Here is a 21,511-nt window from a genome sequence, read left to right as displayed (position 1 = left end):
AAGAGACCCTGTTTCCAAATAAAATATAAAATAGGTCTGGGAGCGTAGCCCGGAGGTAAAAGGATTCCATCCCCAGTACCACAAAATAACAACAACAATAGTAATAATAATAATAATAATAATAATAATAATAATAAATACAAAAGGAAAGCTAAGTTCCTCGAATTAGTGGGATATAGTGGCGATACTGATCCTACTCCATGACTGCTTAGAGAATGTCAGATGTTGCTAGGCGTTCACGACAGTCGGTTATAGGTATGCAGACTAAAACCATTTTACAGATTAGCATGTGATTCGGCCTAAAAAGATGAGTTGTCCTAAACAGTATTTCTTAAAAGGCTGATCTTCATTCCAAATCTGACTAGCGTCAAAGCACAAGTTCTAAACCACCACGCTATTGCCTACGAGGGCTCTAAGATTTAGGATCTTTTCCCCTATTTTTATGCCCTGTCTATTCATGCCTCCAGACCCGGAAGCTGCACCCAAGAACACAGAAAGCCAAGGACCAGTGGCTCCCTGGGAGAGCTTGGGAACCAGAGCGGAAGAGGCGGGACTTCGGCGGCGGAAGAGGCGGGGCTTTCTGAGGCGGAAGAGGCGGGTTTGCTGCAGCGGGAAGTCCGGTGTTGACGATGGTGGTGCTCCCCCAGGTCCCGTAGCCGGAGTTCCTGGCTGGGTTCGGGTGGGCGCTTTCCCGGAACCTGACCCCGGCCTCGAGCCCAGCCCGGCACCCTCGGGGCGACCCCCCTCGCCGCCATGCACGACGCTTTCGAGCCGGTGCCGATCCTAGAAAAGCTGCCTCTGCAGATCGACTGCCTGGCCGCCTGGGGTGAGGCGAGGGGCCGGGCGGGCACCGCGGGAGCGGCGCGGGGCTGAAGTGCAGAGGCGGCCGGCCGTGTGCGGGCTCCGATCCGTCTGCGATGAGGGAGGGCTGTGGACAGAGATGTCTGTGGGGACTGCTTGGGCGATCCCAAGGACCCAGCATTTTCGAGATCTTCCACCTGCTCTTGCGTTCGGTACAGTTAGAGGTTAAACTTTCCTTATTAATTGTGCCCAGCTCTAGCCCATTTCGATCTCCAAGAAATCTTGAGCGTAGAGGGCAAAGCAGTGGAAACTTAGTCTTCTAGGAGCTTGAACTTGTCTAGATGATTGTGTTGTTTTCTAGGAAAAAGACATTTATATGACATTGCCAACAGGGTAACACTATATGCCTTTCCCCCTTAGCGTTCGCTCACAGTTCACTTGTCCTTGCTGTAGGTAGCAGACATAGTTCCTCTTTTAATCTGGCCAAGTGGTTGGTTGCTTTATATCCAAAGTGCCCAAGTTACCTAACTCTGTAGGTGAAAGAGCATCGTACCATACTGTCTTGAAACCTAACCCATAACGCCTTGTATAATCCAATCCTTTTGGGCTTGACTAGTACAGAAGGCGGGGTCAGGCATCTCTTGTGCGTTCTGGAATACAGAATGCAAGTTTTAGGAGTCTGAACCTTGGCTCTCAACTCTAAACCTGTGCTTATTCATGAATGGCTGTGTCTGATAAAAGTTCCCCAAAGCCAAGTGGAAATAATTTCACTCTTTACTGTTTAGTTCAGGTCTTAGAAATCAGGGGCGTAAAGAGGTAGCTACAAACCCCTAATAAGATCTCACTGCTGAGCAAGATACTAGTGATGGATGCTGTGGAACTCGGTGGTGCTGGCACCCTAGGCATCACCTGCTGACAGTGCCACCCCATCACCCTTAGAGAGTTCTACGTGGTCTCTTCAGTAGGTTTCTTAACTACAAGTCTCTGTTAGTGTGTGTTTTCCTCTTTTAGTAGCCTTTCTTAACTCATACCTCCTCAGAAGCTGTCCTAGTCCTTTGGATTAAGGAGAGAATTTATGTCCTCCAGACATCTTAAGAAACCTCCATTTCCTGGAGGATTATGCTCTCAGTGACAAAAATCAACAGAGAAGCCGGGCGTGGTGGCAAATACTTGTAATTTCAGCGTTTGGGAGGCTGAGACGGTAGGATCACAGTTTGAGGACAGTCTCAGCTACTTAGTGAGGTCCTTTGCAACTCAGTGAGACCCTGTTTCAAAATAAAGACTAAAGCCGGGTGTGGTGGCGCACGCTTGTAATTCCCGCGCTTGGGAGGTGGAGACAGGAGGATCGCGCAGGTTCGGAGCCAGCCGCGCGTGCTGGCTTAGGAGACCCTGTTTCCAAATGAAAATGTAAAAATAGGTCTGGGAGTGTAGCCCGGAGGTAGAAGGGCTTCCAGGAACCCCAGTACCACAAAAATAAATAAATAAAGACTAAAAAATAGGGCTAGGGGTGTAGCTCAGAGGTAGAATGCCCCTGGGTTCCATCCCCAGTACTGCAAAATAAATATATATATATATATATATATATATATATATATAAATAAAACAATCAGCAGAGGTGTGGTGGCACGCACCTGTAATCCCAGTGCTTGGGAGACAGGAGAATCAAAGTTTGCAGCCAGCCTCAGCAACTTAGAAAGATCCTGTTTCAAAATGAAAAGGGCCATGAGTGTAGTTCGAAAATAGAATGCCTCTGGGTTCAACCCCCAGTTTAAAAAAAGAGGAGAACCTGTGAAATCCTCCTGTCTCAGCCTCTCAGTATCACACACACACAAAAAGAAACAAAAAAAAAAAAAAAAAAGAGAGAGAGAGAGAAGGAGAAAAAGAAGTTTAGAAAACAAAAGACAATTTGAAGAATGCTTATCAGTTCTTCTAATTTGTATTAAGCTCCTGCAAGGCCCTTCTCTCTGCTAGGGTGAGGAATACAGAGATGAATAAGATCCAGTGCTTCTCTTCCTGGAACACACCATGATGAGCAAAGACATATGAGCAGATTATGATATAAAGTAAGTGATATTAGAGGCACATGCCACCCATATTTGCAACAGGCAGGAAGGATACCCAGATCAGCCTAAAACGTGCTTCTGATTAGGATGGATGCAGCTGCTTGCTTCATTTGGTTTCGCTTATCAGAATCATTGACTCTGATTCCCTATGGGGCCATTAGAGTGTGTGTGTGTGTGTGTGTGTGTGTGTGTGTGTGTGTGTTTATCTATCTCTTCCTTAGACTCTGCCACTGACTCCACTTTGTCACAGTGAAGATTCTCTCTACCTGTGATTTTCAAGATCACGGTTTTAAATGAGAGGCCCGCCTTTCTTATTCACCAAACAGGAGAAATGCACTTTGTCTCCTAGGCTGCTGTGGTAGATACTGGGTTACAGAAGGCCATCTACTTCCTCCTGCCTTGAATTTCCAGACTAGCAGCAGTAATTATTGCTGTTTCTGTTAACAGCCCCCTTTTCTCTACATTGACTTCCATGGAAAGTTTGTCCAGGATCCTCTGGGTGTCAGGTTACGTGGAGCCAGACAGAATTTGGGTTGGAAGGTCGTGGTGATAGCATTATCCATCTCTTGGGAAGTGGAATAAGGAGGACACCAGTGGTGACTCCGTAGGGTCCAGTTGTAGAATCTAGCTGCCTTTTCTTTCTGATGTCTGCTAATGGCCAAACCTGCTCTTGGTTTTGTTCCCCCAAAGCATCCCTGTCCTGTGTCCACATCTCTGCAAATAGCATTTCTATTTACTTTTTTTGCTAAGGCCAAAAACTTTGGAGTCATTCTTGACTTTTCTCATTCTCTTTTATACTGCATCTAGTCCATCTGCAAACCTTGGTCTTTTCTATTTCCAGAACAAATCCAGAATCCAATCATTTATCTTCATTTCCACTGTTCCTCATTCTTCTGTTTTTAGTGGTTATCCTAAAAACTGACTTTAGTGTTGCAAAAATTGCTAAATACTATATCTTGAAGTAGAATTTTAAACGTATCTTTTTACAAAGCAGACACTGTGAATTGTTTTTCCTTTATGTTCTGCTCCAGCATTTCATTATATTTCTGATTTCAATATATGCCATTAAGAGTGCCAGTATCTTACATTCTGTGTTCTGCCTTTTCTTTAAAATAAAAGATAAAAGCTGGGCGTGGTGGCGCACGCTTGTAATCCCTGTGCTTGGGAGGCTGAGACAGGAGGATTGCACAAGTTCAAAGCCAGCCTCAGCTACTTAGTGAGGCTCTCAGCAACTGAGCGAGACCCTGTTTCTAAATAAAATATAAAATAGGTCTGGGAGTATAGCCCGGAGGTAGAAAGCCTCTGGGTTCCACCTCCAGTACCACCAAAAAATAAAAAAAAATAAAAAATAAAAGATAAAAGCCAGGCATGGTGGCGCACGCTTGTAATCCCAGCATTTGGGAGGCTGAGACTGGAAGATCGCAGTTCACGGACAGCCTCAGCTACTTAGTAAGGCCCTCTGCAACTTAGTGAGACCCTGTCTCAAAATAAAGAATAAAAAATAGAGCATGGAGTGTAGCTCGGAGGTCGAATCCTGTGCCCCATCTCCAGACACGCAAAAAATAAAAGATCAAACAGAATCACTCTGGTGTTTCAGACAACTAGGGGCACCAGGCTGGAGAATTTCCTAATGTGGAGCCTGACCAGTTTTTATAAGTCCTTCCTTTCATACAGCCTCCAGCCAACATCCATTCTTTGATGCAGGATGCCTTAGTGAGTGATCACAGCACGTGGTCAGGACAGGCAGGCTGGGATTGGAATCCCAAGCCTGTCATCTCTTACCTCCGTGACTAGACAAGTTACGCATCCCCTCGGCCTCAGCTTCCTCATCTATAAAATGGGAATGTAAAAGAAAGGACTAGCCAGGCGTGGTGGTGCACACTTGAAATCCCAGCATTTGGGAGGCTGAGACAGGAGGATCGCGGTTGGCAGACAGCCTCAGCTACTTAGTGAGGCCCTCTGCAACTCAGTGAGACCCTGTTTCAAAATAAAGAATAAAAAATGGGGCTGGGGGTGTCACTTGGAGGTAGAATGCTCTTGGGTTCCATTCCTAGTGCCCCCCCCAAAAAAAATAAAAGAAAGGACCTACTTCGAAGGGTACTGTGAGTATTAATGAAATAACATGTGATACTTATTTATTTCCTAGAACATGTGCAATACAGGTAATCTGTTTCTACCATCAATCAGCATAGTTGTGTGCCACATAGCAATCCTTTGGTGAGGGATAAAGGACAGACCATGTATACAGTGGTGTATATAGTATAGTTTAGGTGTGTAGTAGGCTATCCCATTTAAGTTTGTATAAGTACAGGCTGTGTAGTTTGCATGACATAATCATCTGATGACACATTTCTCAGACCATGTCCCCATCATTATCATTGAGCACACATGATAGCAGTCTGTTTTGTAGAGTATCAAGGGGAAAGGAATGAGTGACCTTTATGTTACAACTTCAAAAAACTGAGTAAATATCTTTACATTCTTAACTTCCCTGCAGGATATAATATAGGTCTGACAGAGTAATTACTTTTTTGTTTTTTTTTTTGGTGGTACTGGGGTTCCTGGAAGCCCTTCTACCTCCGGGCTACACTCCCAGACCTATTTTCGCATTTTTATTTGGAAACAGGGTCTCCTAAGCCAGCGCGCGGCTAGCTTCGAACCTGCGCGATCCTCCTGTCTCTGCCTCCCAAGCGCGGGGATTACAAGCGTGCGCCACCACGCCCGGCCTGACAGAGTAATTACTTAATTACTTAAATTCCATTCTGAATTTTCCCCAGAATGTATCCTTGAACCAACATCAGCAGCGTCACCTGCAAGAAAGGAAATTTTCTGGACCTACTAAAATCAGAAACTCTGGGAGCCAGCCAGGTGTGGTGGCGCACCCTTGTAATCCCAGTACCTGGGAGGCTGAGTCAGGAGGATGGCAGGTTTGGGGCCAGCCTCAGCTCCTTAGTAAGGCCCTCTGCAACTTAGTGAGACCCTGTTTCAAAGTAAAGAATAAAAATAGGACTGAGAGTGTATCTTGGAGGTAAAATACCCCTGGATTCAAGCCCTAGTACTGCAAAAAAATAAAAAAATAAAAAAAAAAAAAAGAAAGAAGGAAAAAGAAAAGAAAGTCTGGGAGTAAGGACCAGAAATCCTTATTTCGACAGAAGCCAAAATAATTTTGACGTGCACTGAAATTTAGGCTCCAGTGTCAAGGTGGTTCACAAACCATACAATACCCACTTAAAGTGTACAATTCTGTGGTTTATAATATAGTCACAGAGTTGCTCAGGTTTCATCACAATCAGTTTTAGAACATTTTTATCATCCTCAAAAGAAATAGTATTCATTAACTTTTACTCTCTATTTCTTTGCAAGCCCCACAGCTCTTGTCCACAGTTAATCTTTCTGTCTTTGTTGCTGGTTCCTTTCTTCCTTCCGTGGGACTGAACTCGGGCATTCTGTCTCCGAGCTACACCTTTAGCCCTATTTTAGTTTTATTTTGAAACAAGGTCTCCCTGGGTTGATGAGAATTTTACTGCTTGCTGAGGCTGTCCTCAAACCAGCAACCCTCCTGTCTCAGCCTCCCAGTGCACAGGGATTAGAAGCGTGTGCCACCACGCCAGGCTAGAATCATGTGGCCTTTTGTGTCTAGCTTCCTTAATTTAGCGTAATATTTTCAGTATCACTTACGGTGCAGCGAGCATCGGTATTTCTTTCCTTTTCATAGCTGGCCAACATTCCCGTGTGTGGATATGCCACATTTTGTTGACATTTGGGTTGTATCCACCTTACAGCTATTATCAGTAATGCTGCTCTGAACAGATGTGTATGATTTTTTGGGTGAACATTTTTGTGAGTGTGTACGTGGTACTGGGGCTTGGACTCACAGGAGTTCTGCCTCCAAGCTATACCCCCAGCCCTATTTTATATTTTATTTTGAAACAGGGTCTCATTAAGTTGTGGAGGCCTCACTGAGTTGCTAAGACTGGCTGCAGACCTGTGGTCCTTCTGTCTCAGACTTGGCTCTGCGCGTGTTTTTCGTTTTCTTGGATAAATACCTAGGTGTGGAAGTGCTGGCTCACAGGGCTCCCGGCGAGTGCTTTCCACAGTAGTCACCCACTTTATATTCCTGCCAGCCATGTGGAAGGGCTCTAATTTCCTCATATTTTTGTCAACACTTGTTATTAACATCTGCTAGATCATCTTCTGAGATAATGAATTCTGTAAACTGATTATACTACAACTCTTATTTTCCCTGAAATGAAGTCATTAAACCTCCAGAGGAGCCTTTTGGCTGTTATTTCTGAAGTTGGATACCAAATTTTATGTTTATACTGACCATTTCATTACATTTTTTATCAGAACTAAAAGACATATGTGTGTATGTGTGTGTGTGTGTGTGTGTGTGTGTGTGTGTGTGTGTGTATGTATATATATATTTTACTAAAATAAAAATCAATAAGAAATATACAAGCTGGTCGTGGTGATGCATGTTTGTAATCCCAGCACTCAGGAGGCTGAGACAGGAGGATCACGGTTCGTGGCCAGCCTCAGCTGGCCTTCTGCAACTCAGTGAGACCTGGTTTCAAAATAAAGAATAAAAAACAGGACTGGGGGTGTAGTTCAGAAGTCGAATTCCCCTGGGTTCCATTCCCAGACCTGGGGGGGGGATACACACACACACACACACACACACACTAAAAAATCTTTTTAATTAAAATAAACAGTCCTTATATTTTTTGATCAATTTAATTTTGAAACAGTGAAGCCACGGATGTTTTTTATCCTCTAATATTCCTAGCCTAGTAATTGTTCAGTAAATATTTGTTAATGGTTCCTTCTCTCAGGCCCTTCCTTCCCCAGTTCTGGGGATCAAGCCCAGAGCTTTGCATACGAGGCAGGTGCTCTACCACTGAGCTACACTCCCAACCCTCTCAGATGTTTCTTCAATAGAAAATTCCTTAGCTTTGCAAAACACCTGCTGTTAAAAGCAACTCCTTTACTTGACCTTTTGATTATTCATTACAAGCTCCAGCTAATGAAATAGGGTTTTACTAAAATGAATTGACCTTCTTGATGGCTCTTTTCTTTTTGCAGAGGAATGGCTTCTTGTTGGAACCAAACAAGGACATCTTCTTCTCTATAGGATTCGGAAGGATGTTGGTAAGTGACAAACTTTCCAAAACCAAGATAGTTTATTGAGTAAGCAGAAGAAGAAGGAGGAGGAGGAGGAGGAGGAGGAGGAGGAAGAGGAAGAAGAGGAGGAGGTGTCAGCAAACTTGTTCTCAAAAGGTCTAAATAATAAATATTTTAGGTTTTGTGGAGCGTAAGATCTGTTATGCTATTCTACTCTGCCATTGTAGCAAGAACGCAGCCCTAAATAATATGTAAATAAGTGGGTGGGACCGTGTTCCAATAAAACTCTAGGTCTGAGAGCTAGAATATTTGCAGTCTGAGACATCTATCTGATCAGTAATTTTTCCTTTTATTTTTTCGCTACAGGGGAGGGAACCCAGGGACATTCTACCTCAGAGCTACACCCCCAGCCCTATTTTTTATTCTTTATATTGAAACAGGGTCTCACTGAGTTGCAAAGGGCCTCACTAAGTAGCTGAGGCTGTCCTCGAACCGCAATCCTCCTGTTTCAGCCTCCCAATGCTGGGGTCACAAGCATGCCCACCACACCCGGCCTGGTCAGGAATTTACAAATTAAGCTTGCCTAGGATTTTATTGAGCGTTTAACAGTTTATTTTTGATCACATACCATGGGCTCTGATATAAGTGGTATGGAACTGAACATTCAGTTATGAGTGCTCTTCAGCTGTTTGGTAAGATCAAGTGTAGAAAGCTAGACTAAAAATGAACCTTTGAGGCCAGTATTGTAGTGCACCCTGCAATCCTGTTACTTGGGAGTTGAGACGAGGGAACACAGGCTCAAGGACAGCCTCAGCAAGCAGCGAGACTCCGCAGCCTAGCAAGACCCTGTTTCACAACAAAAGAAAAAAAAGGGGGTGCTGGGAGATAGATTACCCCTGGGTTCAATCCCCTGTATAACTAAAAACAAAAGAAGAAAAAGAATCTTTCAACATAACATAGACTCAAAACTGATAATGTCGGTGTCACTCTGACTTGGAATCCTGGCTAAAGGAAGGAGTTTCTTGCCCTGAAATCAGTTCACCATGTGGCCTTTGACAAGTTAATATTCCTAGGTCTCAATTTCTCCATAAGTAAATGTGTGTGTGTGTGTGTGTGTGTGTGTGTGTGTGTGTGTGTTACTGGGGATATAACCCAGGGCAGTCTACCTCTGAGCTATACCCCAAGCCCAGTTTTATTTTTTATTTTGAAACAGGGTCTCCCTGAGTTGCAGAGAGCCTCACTAAGTTGCTGAGCCTGGCCTTGAACCTATGATTTTCCTGTCTCAGTTTTCCAAGTACTGGGATTACAAGCGTGCACCAGCATGCCTGGCTCATAAGTAACTTAAATAGCAGTATTGACCTACCTTAGGAAACCAAACTCTAATTTGAAACTCAAATAAGAGTTCTTTTTTCCTGTATTGTTAGAGAACAGTTTAGTCCTGGCCCCCCTCTGGCCTGGTATGGACCAGAAGTAGACCTGGACCTCTCTGAATAAGTCCTAGGGTCAGTTTGATTTCTGTGTTTGAGATATTCAAATCTAGACACTCTTTCCAAGGAAAGGGAAGGGGAATGAGTGTCAGGGAAAGACTGGAGTTACAGGGCCTGGATTCTGATCTAAATTATGCCATCTCCCTTGAGCGCAAAAACAATGCCTAAGTTTCATTCTGCTCTTGAATAGAGGGGTTATATTGGCTCACATCTAAGGCCTTACCAACTCTACATTTGCGTATTGCTGTCACCTTAGAGCAACAGTTCTTAAAATGTGGTTTCTAAAGCCCCAGGCGTTCCTAGGATCCTTTCGTAGATCCCACAAAGTCAAAACTAAGTTCTCAGTCGCACCAAAGTGGTGTTGTTCTTACTACACTGACACTCACAGCGATGATCCCAAAGTGGTAGTAAGTGCGACTGCTGACTGAGCTGGGCTCAGTGGTGCACCCTGCAGTCCTGGTCCTTGGGGGCTGAACGCGTAGGGTCAAGGCCAGAGACCTGCAGCAACTCAGTGACACCCAAGAAAACAAATAAGACTGCGGCTCCTGAGGCAGACTGTACTCACGGTCACTCTGTTGCTCTCTACCATGCATTCATTCAGAGTGGGAGTTTATTTATTTTTTAAGTTAGTTTCACTTCAGACTGTTCTTGGTGTGATTGTAAAAATTATTAATTTTGTTGTAGTTTTACCTTTGGTGATACAGGGTTTTTCGTTTGTTTGTTTTTTTGTAGTGCTGGGGATGGAACCCAGGGGCATTCTACCTTTAAGCTACATCTCCAACCCTATTTTTAATTCTTTATTTTGAAACGGTCTCACTGAGTTGCAAAGGGCCTCACTAAGTAGGCTAAGGCTGGTTTCGAACCTGCGCAGTCCTCCTGTCTCAGCCTCCTAAATGCTGGGATTACGGCGTGCACCACCACGCCTGGCTGGGTTTTTTTCCTAATCAGTTGTGATATAATGGGAAGTTTGCATAAGACTCTTCTGGGGAGTGCCGTACACAGGCTGATGGCTGCCTTGGGGAAGAGTACTTGTGCAGTAGAGTGAGTTACAAGCTAATCTGTTCACTGTTTTCATAGAGCATCATCTTTGCTGGAAAGAATGACTGACAGGCCGGGTGGTGCACATATGTAATCCCAGTATGTGGGAGGCTGAGGCAGGAAGATTGCAGGTTCAAAGCCAGCTTCTGCAATTTAGAGTCCTTCTCTTCTCTTCTCCTCTGCTCCCCTCTCCTCCCCACTTCTTATTTTATCTTATCTTCCCTTTCTTCCTCCCTCTCTCTCCTTTTCCTACCAAGATTTAAAGAAGTTTATTAGAAAGATAGAAATACAGAAAATAGAAATACAGCCCCATGCCAAAATGGCATGAGGGAGTGACTCGAAATGAATACACCCTTGTTTTTGTTTTGAAACAGAGTCTTGCTAGGTTGCCGAGGATGTCTTGAATCTGCAGTCCTCCTGTCTAAGCCTACCAAGTACTGGAATTATAGACGTGCACCACCACACTAGGCTGAGACCCTGTTCAAAATAAAAAGAAAATTAAAAGAGCTGGAAGTGTAGCTTAGAAGTAGAAGGCTCCTGGCTCCAATCCCCAATACTGTAAAACAAAAGCAACAGATTAAATGCAGAAAGCTGATATGAGAATGCAGCTGTTTCTATTAAGTCAGACATTAAAAAGGTTTACCAAAAGCCTGAGGATATAGGTAGCTCAGTGGTAGAGTACATGCTAATGATCCCCAGCACCATGCCAAAAAAGGAAAGAAAAGGGAAGGAAAGAACGAAAGAGATACTTTTTTTTTTTTTTTTTGGTGGTACTGGGGTTCCTGGAAGCCCTTCTACCTCTGGGCTACACTCCCAGACCTATTTTTATATTTTTATTTAGAAACAGGGTCTCCTAAGCCAGCGCGCGCGGCTGGCTTCGAACCTGCGTGATCCTCCTGTCTCCGCCTCCCAAGCGCGGGGATTACAAGCGTGCGCCACCACGCCTGGCGAAAGAGATACTTATAAAAAGTGGTGGCGCACACTTGTAATCCCTGTGCTTAGGAGGCGGAGACAGGAGGATCACACAGGTTCGAAGCCAGCCTCAGCTACTTAGTGAGGCTCTCAGCAACTTAGACCCTGTTTCCAAATAAAGTATAAAATAGCTCTGGGAGTGTGGCCTGGAGAAAGGTTTCCAGGAACCCCAGTACCACAGAAAAAAAAAAAGAAAAAAAAAGAAAAAATGTAAATCAATGTATCAATTCATTTTTTTGTTTTGGAAAAATAGAAAATAGTTGCCCTTCATTAAAATATTTATGCTGACATATAATGGATTTGTTACTATTGTTTTGAGTTAGTGAGTTAATAAGTATATATTTTAAATATGAGTTAATAAATACATATTTTAAATATTTCTCTTTTATTTTATTTTATTTTTTGTGGTACTGGGGATGAAACCCTTCTATCTCCAGGCTATACTCCCAGACCTATTTTATATTGTATTTGGAAACAGGGTTTGCTGGCTTCAAACCCGCGCGATCCTCCTGTCTCCGCTTCCCAAGCGTGGGGATTACAAGCGTGCGCCACCACACCCAGCTCTATTTTAATTTTTAATACGGCAAGCATTCATAAGATAGAAACCCACAGAAAGTTTCTTTGGGGTCCTCAGTAATTTTTAAGATTAATTACAAAGGAATAATACGGCAAAGAAAAGTTTGAGACTCTCTGTCCTAGGGAGTAACCCCTTCCAAATACAGGACTTGTTATCAAAAGGAAGTGGCCGAGCCGGCTTTTGTTTGTTTTTTAATGAAATGTGGTGGCAGAATACCAGGTTCCATCTTCCTGCAACTTTCGGGCCCATCTTCGTCTTCTGCTAAGGGCTGTAAAGGAAGGTAGGCCGGCATTGGTGGCGTGGGTCCACATGGCTGCCCCTGTGGTGTCTAGCAGCTTGTGGGCAGGAGCACAGGGCTGCGGGGAGCGGCCGGGCCAGCGACGTGTGCATTCCCTCGTGGAGAGACGGAGGCGGCGCCGGGTGGCCAGCATAGGCTCGGGGTGAGCCCCGAGTTGTTCCTAGGCGCCCTCTCTCACTGCTGCTCCCTAACCACTTGACCCAGCAGACCTCTCAAGTATGGACTTGAACTTGGAATACCTACTTCTTGGGGGTTACTTGGGGATTATGAGGTTACAGGAAATATGTATGCATTTTTAACCTCAGATCTTGGTACCTAGTTATTGCTAAATGCTAGATGTTGTTACTATTATGATGGTTACTCTCTGTTTGACTCTTTTGTGGCTTAGTATTTTTGTCATCCCCAACATAACTAAGTTCACATGATTTTTATGATACATAACTTTCTTCCCCTTTTTTGCAACAGTGCCAGCAGATGTAGCATCATCTGAAAGTGGCAGTAAGTGTAGATACATTAAATTGTTCTGGCAATGGTGTGGAGTGTTTGCTCTGTTCCCGTGATATGGAACAGAAGACGCTGCTGGGAATGTAGTTGGTCTAGATATAAAGGTGCTTTGGGCTGGGTTGCATTGCTTGGGCTCGTATACTTGACTATTAACTTTTTACACCTTCTCATGAAACACTTTGCTAGGATACTTAATAATGAGGTATAAGATCTTCAGACTCACAGGTACTTTGCAGCTTGAGCAAACTTTGTGTGATCCTTTCTGTTGATGCCAAAGGGGCATGGGACCTTCTATTCTAAAATTGAACTTAACCTGGGCATGGTGGCACACACTTGTAATCCCAGTACTTAGGAGACTGAAACAGGAGGATCATAAGTTCTCAGCCAGCCTCAGCTACTTAGTGAGGCCCTCCGCAACTTAATGAGACTCTATTTAAACAACAACAATAAAAACAAATGGCTGGGAATGTAGCTGAGAGGTAGAATGCCCTTGGGTTCCATTCCTGGTACCACAAAATAAAATAAAATTGGAGTCAAAAGCAACTTGCTATGCCCAGTAAAGACTGATGGCTATTTTAGATCTCTGACATCTAGTCTTTTAGGATTTTTATTTTTTTTTTGGTGGTACTGGGGTTCCTGGAAGCCCTTCTACTTCCGGGCTACACTCCCAGATCTATTTTATATTTTTATTTAGAAACAGGGTCTCTTAAGCCAGTACAGCTGGCTTCGAACCTGCGCGATCTTCCTGTCTCCTCCTCCCAAGTGTGGGGATTACAAGCGTGCGCCACCACGCCCGGCCTTTTAGGAATTTTTGAAGATGTGTGTAGGAGAGCAGTATGAAGCAGCATTTGTGTTGGGGTTTTAAAAATATATATCCTGTTTTGGAACTTGGAATGTTTCTCTTTCCCATAGGTTGCAACAGGTTTGAAGTGACACTAGAGAAATCCAATAAGAATTTCTCCAAAAAGATTCAGCAGGTAGGCAGTGATGACGGTCACTCTAAAAGTATTTGACTTATATAAGACCTGCTGTATTAGTCTGTTTTCATTATTATAATGATGTGTCTGATGCAGATTACCTTGTAGAGGGGAGATTCATTTAGCACACAGTTCTGGAGGTCCAGGCCATCCAGCTCTGGCCTCATGGTGGGAGCCCATGCCAGAGGAAGAGGTCTTATCACTGAGCAAGATGCCAGTGGATGATTCAGGAAGAGACTTACTCTTTAACAGCAGCTGTCTCTTGAGAACTAATGCAAGGATCCCGTGAGAACTGCCCCAAGCCTTTCTGAGGGCATGCCCCCAGTGACCGAAGCCCTCCCGCCAGGCCCCACCTCTTATACCACCATGTCCAGGAACAGGCTTCCAGCACATGAGCCCTCAGAGGACACCCTCAAACAATATCCGGACCATAGTGCCCACCAAAGCCAGAACTTTGATAATGTTATTTATTGACTCTGAGTCCTTTTCTCTGTCCTTCCCATCTGTGGATGGCTATCTGCCTGTATGTCATGTGCGGAAGATCTGCTTTCCAAGCAGAAACTGTGTTTGCAGGTAAATTGAGTCAGATCCCTCTAACCGATAGGGATAGGCTCCTCAGTCCCTCTGTAGGGTTGTCACTAAGTGAACATCTGCTAAACCTGCCGGAAGTGCTTAATTGGGTCTCATGGTTTGCTCTTTTCCAGATCCACGTGGTTTCCCAGTTTAAGATTCTGGTCAGCTTGTTAGGTAAGAAAAGGGGTTGCATTTGTATTTTATGTCTTAAAAAACTAAAGCTGTGACCTAATTAACCCTCTGACTTATTTTTTGTATTAAGAAGCTTCCAGTGAGAGACGTGAAGGACCTTCTTTGAAAAGCTGTGGCTTGCCGGGTGTGGTGGGTGGCGCACCCTTGTAATCCCTGCACTTGGGAGGTTGAGACAGGAGGATCCCGCAGGTGCCAAGCCAGCCTTGCTGGCTTAAGAGATCCTGTTTCCAAATAAAAATATAAATAATAGGTGTCTGGGAGTGTAGCCTGGAGGTAGAAGGGTTTTCAGGAGCCCCAGTACCACCAAAAAAAAAAAAAAAAAAAAGACTGTGGCTTCATGGAAAGCAACTAGTGAGGACTTTTTTTTGATAAGCCAAGTACCAGAAACTTGCCTGGTACTGTTCAACCCAGATCCCAAAGAGCAGAACCATTGTAAATTAGCTACTAGGCCCACAGATAAACATTTAAGGCAACTAAGTCTTCATGCCTACAAACAGATGCGAAGCCAAGGTAGGATGGCATTCTCCCCTTGCTGTTTCACCTCCTGTGGTTTCCCAAAGAAGAGCAGCGAGTATAGAGTATAGAGGAGTATAGTGTATAGGAGTATAGCGTATAGGAGTATAGCATATAGGAGTATAGCGTATAGAGTGTAGCATATAGAGTATAGCGTATGTTGAGGGAGCCTATATTCACTGAAGTTTTTATGTTAGCAGTGTGTTGTAATTGTTCTATTTTGTTGTTTTTAAGCTTTTGCTGCATCTACTTTGTAAATTAGTAAGTATGTATATACTTTATCATACATAAGTGTGTAATGAATAGGGAAATCAGAGTATGTGTAAGGTTTGGTACTCCCTTGAACAAGGCATCTACTAGGGGTCTTGGAATTAAGTCTCAGGGGGGGGACTACTGTATATATGTTTTTTTTGGGGGGTGCATACTAGGGATTGAACCCAGGGCATTCTACCCCCAGCCCTAATTTTTATTCTTTATATTTTGAAACTGGTCTCACTAAGTTGCAGAGGGCCTCAGTAAGTAGCTGAGGCTGGCTGCAAGCTCGCGATCCTCCAGTCTCAGCCTCCCAGTACTGGGATTACAGGTGTGTGTGTGTGTGTGTGTGTGTGTGCGCGCGCGCGCGCGCGCAAGTGTGTGTGTGCCACCTCGCCCAACTCAATATATTTTTTTCTACCTTTGTTTGAACAAAAGTCCTTGCTGTGGCTTTGTATAAAATCCACAGATTTCCTTGATCTAATTAGAACCTCCTAATATAAACAGCTTTGAAAGCCATTTCTTGTACACATATTACATGACAAATTTCCAGATTTGAGAAGAACAGGTGTAAGAACTTTGGGAGTAAGCAATTATTTACTCAAGTTAGAGTAAATTTTCAAGGAAAAAAATATTGAAGTTCAGAAGATCAGTACTACTTGTGCTGGTAATGGCCCAGAACAAGTCATTGTTTGTGAAAGAGAAGCTGCATCCCGGTCAACATCTGCCATTTGGTTTTTCTAGATGTTACACAGTTAATCTTTTCATCCTGAAAGTCGCCATAAAAAAGAATGGTAATAACAGTGAATTTTTACCTCTTTCCAAGCAGAAAACAACATTTATGTCCATGACCTATTGACATTTCAACAAATCACTACAGTTTCGAAGGCAAAGGGAGCCTCGCTGTTCACATGTGACCTCCAGGTATGCTGTGCTAGTGAGCTCCGTCTTTGTACTGCAGTCAGCCCAGCCTTTCGCACCTTCCTGCTGTTCTGTGGGAAGAGTGACGTTCATCCCCCAACTCCAAAGAGACTACTTTATTTGGGATTATATTGAAGAAATTTCTCCCATAATATGTGATATGAAAGTTGAGATACCTCAAGCATAACAGGGTTTGTGTTTGTTTCTATATTAGTTTATTTGCCCTGTGTCTGCTAATTAGAATGCCAGGCATCTGTATGTCAAGAGGCACCTAACCAAGGATAACAGCACTTGTCAGGGACAGATCATGAGTGGGAGAAGTCAAGACTGTAACAGTATTATAAGCAAAATTATTCATGATGTTCAGTTGATTTGTTCTAAACAGATCATTGTTCAAAAAAGACATCTCTCCTTATTTTTGCCAATCCATCATCCTTACATTCTTCAGAATCTGCCTTCCCCCTGTACCCAACTCTGATCACTTTTTAGTTTATGGTCTACTATGATACTGCTTTTTTTTTTTTTTTTTTGGTGGTACTGGGGTTCTTGGAAGCCCTTCTACCTCTGGGCTAGGGCTACACTCCCAGACCTATTTTATACTTTTTATTTGGAAACAGGGTGTCTTAAGCCAACGCAGCTAGCTTTCAACCTGCGCGATCCTCCTGTCTCCGCCTCCCAAGCGCGGGGATTACAAGCGTGTGCCACCACGCCCGGCAGATACCACATTTTTTACGCTTAGGATTTTTTTTCCTGCTTCTTTAAAGAATTGAACATGGGTCTGCTGTCACTGGCACATGGTGATCCCCGACCCAGCTCACGACAGCCATGATTTTAAAAACTTAAGGGGAAATAAAAGGTGGAGGGGAGAGCAGTTATGTAGGGGAAGGCCTACGCCGGGATTTCCCTCTGAGTGGTGAATGCCTGAGTGGTCCCGGGCCTTGATTGGCGGGCCTTGGCGAGGAAGTGTTCCTTAGTCACGTGTTTCTGAGTACACCTTAGTGGTGTTCTTCCCAGCTCCTCTGATGACATGACTTTATGCTACAGGGGATTTGGGACAGCAGGCATCTCAAGGTAGAAGGTCTCTGTCACTACTTTGTCACTCCACTGTGGAGTCCTTACCGCTGCCGCCTCATTTCCTCTGAGCGTCTCTCCCTAGCACACAGAGACCGGGGAGGAGGCGCTGCGCATGTGTGTGGCCGTGAAGAAGAAGTTGCAGCTCTACTTCTGGAAGGACAGAGAGTTTCATGAGTTGCAGGTAAAGTTCGTGGTTACCGGGCCCAGGCTGGGGGAGCTGCTGTCGTCGGCCCACGGCTGGCTCGTGGCGATCAGGCCCCAGACTTGTTCTTCCCAGCTGAATACTCCGTATAAAGCACCTGAGAGCTCCTTTGTGCCCACTTATTATATAATCCTACAATATTTCTACAGATTGACTTATTCCAAAGTGAGTTTCACTTTTTCCAAATGCCCACTGTCCAGTTCCTTCTTAACTTCCGTTTTTTTTTAAGGGTAATTCCCTAGTCTTGTGCTGGAAGCACTGAGCTCAGATGAGGGCGAGGGTTATTTCTTAGAATGGAGTGTAGTAACGGGAGGGTCGTGAGTTTTTTTCATGTAGCGTCTTTTTAATTGAACTCTTGGTCTTTCTTCAGGGGGACTTCAGTGTACCAGATGTGCCCAAGTCCATGGCGTGGTGTGAAAGCTCTATCTGTGTGGGTTTCAAGAGAGACTACTACCTGATAAGGGTAAACCGTGAGCTTTTACAAGTGTCATCAGTTCATCTTGACAAGATGATGCCGAGTTTACTTTGGGGAGGGGATGAAGTGCTGAAGAGCAGGTCAGGGGACACCTCCAGGAAGGTTTTGGGCATAGCAGGCTTTGTGTTTGGTCCTGTGTTTATTTTTTATACCTTCAGCATTTTCCACAAATACGACATCTGTGTAACTTAGGCCAAGCAGAGTCACTTCTCAATTCTCTACCTAATGATTAGCCACAGTTTGTATCTAATTGTCAGGAATGAAAATTAGGGCTTTCTGTGCTTGTCCAACAGTGTTGTCATGGACTTCTCTCCTAAGATCCTAAGGCTTCAGTGCTCAAGAATTATACACTAATCTTAGTACTAACAAGTGTTTTTAAGACTTTGCGTCTCCCACCACCCCAAATCTCTTAGTTTACTTGTTTTTACAATTACTTTCAGGCTGAACACCATGGTGCACTCCGGTAATGCCAGTACTTGGGAGGCAGAGTCAGGAAGCTTGCAGGTTTGAGGCCAGCTTTCGCAGCTTAGCGAGAGTCTGAGCCACTTCATGTTTCAAAATAAAAACAGAATGTGTATGAAGGTGTTGTTCAGAGATAGAGTGCTCCTGGGTTCAATCCCTAGTATCAAAAAAATTTTTTCACTGTTTTTGAATTTCAAAAGCTACATGTGTATATTATACAAAATAAGAAAATATAGATAAGGAAATAGAGGAAGAGCAAGTCATCCAGAATCCTCCTCTTCCATTCAGAAATCATTACTGGGGAATAAATGCTGTGGTAGAGCACTTGCCTAGCATGTGGAAGGCCCTTGCACACCCACACACACACACACAAAAAAAAAAAAAAAAAAAAAAGAAAGAAAGAAAAAGAAATAATCACTGTTAACCTTTTGGTATATCAGCTTCCACCTTGTTTACAAAAATGTTATATGCATTGTTTTATAACTTTCTCTATTAATACGAGTGGTATATATTCACAACATTGTTTTTTTCCCTCTAATATGTACGTAAATGATACACCATTCATTTCATAGAATAATTTAAATCCCTTAGTTTCATACCTTCTTAATAATCCAGACTTGACAATTCTAGGAGCCTTTCTCCCTACGCCTCACTGTGTGAGCTTCTCATTAAACAATCTTGCTACTAGATACTAATGTTTTTTTTTTTTTTTTTTTTTTCGGTACTGGGGATGGAACCCAGGGGCATTCTATCTCCGAGCTACACCTCAGCTCTACTTTTTATTCTTTATTTTGAAACAGGTTCTCATTAAGTTGCGGAGGGCCTCACTAAAGTAGCTGAAGCTGACCAATATCTTATTGATATCTTTGTGCCATATATTCAGTTTTGGAATATTTTAATTTTATCAGCACCGGGGTTGCAAACTCCTAGGGAATCACTGCTTTGCAGCTCACTAAATAACAACTGGGCATGTAAGTGCTGAGAAAAGTGTGCAGGGAGTGGGAAGGACAAGTGAAATTGGATTGGGCCTGTCAGTTTTCTGATTACTGTGGCATGCTAGGCAAGCGCTCTACCGCTGAGCTATATCTCCAGCCTCCCTACATTCTTGAGGATACAGTTTTCTTTTCTTTTCTTTTTTTCTTTCTTTCTTTCTTCTTTTTTTTTTTTTTTTTCAGTACTGGGGATAGAACCCAGGGACATTCTACCTCTGAGCTACACCCCAGCCCTATTTTTTATTCTTTATTTTGAAACAGGGTCTCACCGAGTTGCAAAGGGCCTCACTAAGTAGCTGAGGCTGTCCACGAACTGTGATCCTCCTGTCTCAGTCTCCCAAATGCTGGGATTACAAGCGTGCGCCACCACGCCTGGCTGACCCTAGGCTATTCCAGAGTTATTTATTCATTGCCATAGTAAAATTTAATGTTTTTGCTATATAATTCTGGGTTTTGACAGATTCCTAGAGTTGTATAACTAATACCACAGTCCAAAGTCAGAACAATTTTCATTATCCTAAAAATTTCCTCAAACTGCCCCATTTGGTCAGGGGCTGATGGGGTCAGCCCCTCATCTGGCTCCCAGACCTCTGGTCACCAGCGATCAGTTCTTAGTCTCTTATGGTTTGGCTTTTCCAGAATGTCACACAGCCTTTTGAATCTGGCTTTTTTCACTTAATATAATACATTTGAGATACATCTATGTTGTTGTGTTCATTTTAGGGCCCAGCAGTATTCTGTGTTATGGATGTACTGCAGTTTATCCATTTGACAGTAGAAGCCTAAGGTTGTTTCCAATTTTTAGCAGTTATGAAAACAGTTACATTCGGGTGTTTGTATAAACATGTACTTCATGTCCCTTGGGCAGATGCCTAGGGATAGGGCTGCTGGATCATATGGTAACTCATAAGAAACCAGCAAACAGAGTGGCTGTACTGTTTCTGTATTGGCACAGCAGGGGCGAGAACTCCAGATCTCTGCATTCTTGGAGCATCTGGCATCGGCAGCTACTTTTCTCTATGTTCCAGAAGTAGTTTTACATTGTGATGTAAAGATGGCCAAAGTGAACACTACGATACTCATGTCAAATAAGGAATATTATGGGCTTCTCTCGATTTGGGTCTTGTCTGGATTTCTCCAGGCCATGTTCGTGCCTGTGGCCGGGCAATGTTGGGTGACTGACTTTGTCTTCCTGTAGGTGGATGGAAAGGGGTCCATCAAAGAGCTCTTTCCAACAGGGAAGCAGCTGGAACCCTTAGTCGCGCCTCTGGCAGACGGAAAAGTGGCCGTGGGCCAGGACGACCTCACCGTGGTGCTCAATGAAGAGGGGATCTGCACACAGAAATGTGCCCTGAACTGGACAGACATCCCGGTGGCCATGGGTGAGAGCAGCTGGGGCTGTGGTTTCCTGCTGCGGGCTGGGGCGATGTGTCGCCCTGTGAAACGGAGGCCCGTTGTAGCTTTAGTGGACTGGCTCACACTGTGTCATTTATTCCTACTTCCCCTTTTCTGAGTAAGGTTGTTTAGTTAGCTTTTCCATGGCTGTGGCTAAAATGCCCAGGAAGAACAACGTCAAGAAGGAAAGATTGCTCTCACAGTTCGAGAGTTTCAGTCCCTGGTCATCTGGCTCCGAGGCAGAACTGTGGTGGCGCGGCAGGGGCTGCTCCTCAGCTGGGAAGCAGAGGGGGGGGGGCGAGGAGGAGCCGCCGTGTCTCAGGCTTGAGATCCCAGTACGTGGGAGGCTGAGACGGGGGGATCCCAGGCTGGAGGACAGCCTCGGCAAGCAGTGGGACTCCGCGACCTAGTGAGACCCTGCTTCCAAAGAAAACCAGGCTGGGGGTGTGTCTCAGAGATTGAATGCCCCTGGGTTCAATCCCCCAGTGCCACCGAAATAAATAATAAACAAATAAAGAAAAGAGAGCCCACCTTCTCTTCTCTTCTCTTCTCTCTCTCTCTCTCTCTCTCTCTTTCCTTTTTTTTGTTCTCAGGGATAGACCTGATCCCGGGGCCACAA

The 21,511-nt window shown here is 44.1% G+C and overlaps 1 protein-coding gene across 5 annotated transcripts in view; it reads left to right on the top strand.

Moving 5' to 3' along the window:
- Positions 1–753: 753 nt before the first annotated feature.
- VPS39 (VPS39 subunit of HOPS complex) overlaps positions 754–21,511 on the top strand; it is a gene marked incomplete at both ends in the record, with an annotated part of 52,435 nt that continues 31,677 nt past the window's right edge. The window contains 9 exons of one of the 5 annotated variants that reach the window (XM_080707581.1): positions 754–826; positions 7,950–8,015; positions 12,826–12,858; positions 13,777–13,841; positions 14,546–14,588; positions 16,201–16,295; positions 17,449–17,547; positions 17,939–18,031; positions 20,696–20,879. In XM_080707581.1, the coding sequence (XP_080563707.1) occupies positions 754–826; positions 7,950–8,015; positions 12,826–12,858; positions 13,777–13,841; positions 14,546–14,588; positions 16,201–16,295; positions 17,449–17,547; positions 17,939–18,031; positions 20,696–20,879 (751 nt within the window). Of the gene's footprint in view, positions 869–7,949; positions 8,016–12,825; positions 12,859–13,776; positions 13,842–14,545; positions 14,589–16,197; positions 16,296–17,448; positions 17,548–17,938; positions 18,032–20,695; positions 20,880–21,511 lie in introns of all 5 variants that reach the window. The other 4 variants (XM_080707580.1, XM_080707583.1, XM_080707582.1 and 1 more) reach the window with 4 other exon arrangements.

The sequence above is a fragment of the Muscardinus avellanarius genome (assembly GCF_963383645.1).
Source record: "Muscardinus avellanarius genome assembly, chromosome: 12".
Classification (NCBI taxonomy): Eukaryota; Metazoa; Chordata; class Mammalia; order Rodentia; family Gliridae; genus Muscardinus; species Muscardinus avellanarius.
Note: the sequence above shows the minus strand (reverse complement) of the source record. Positions and strands in the feature narration are given on the sequence as shown.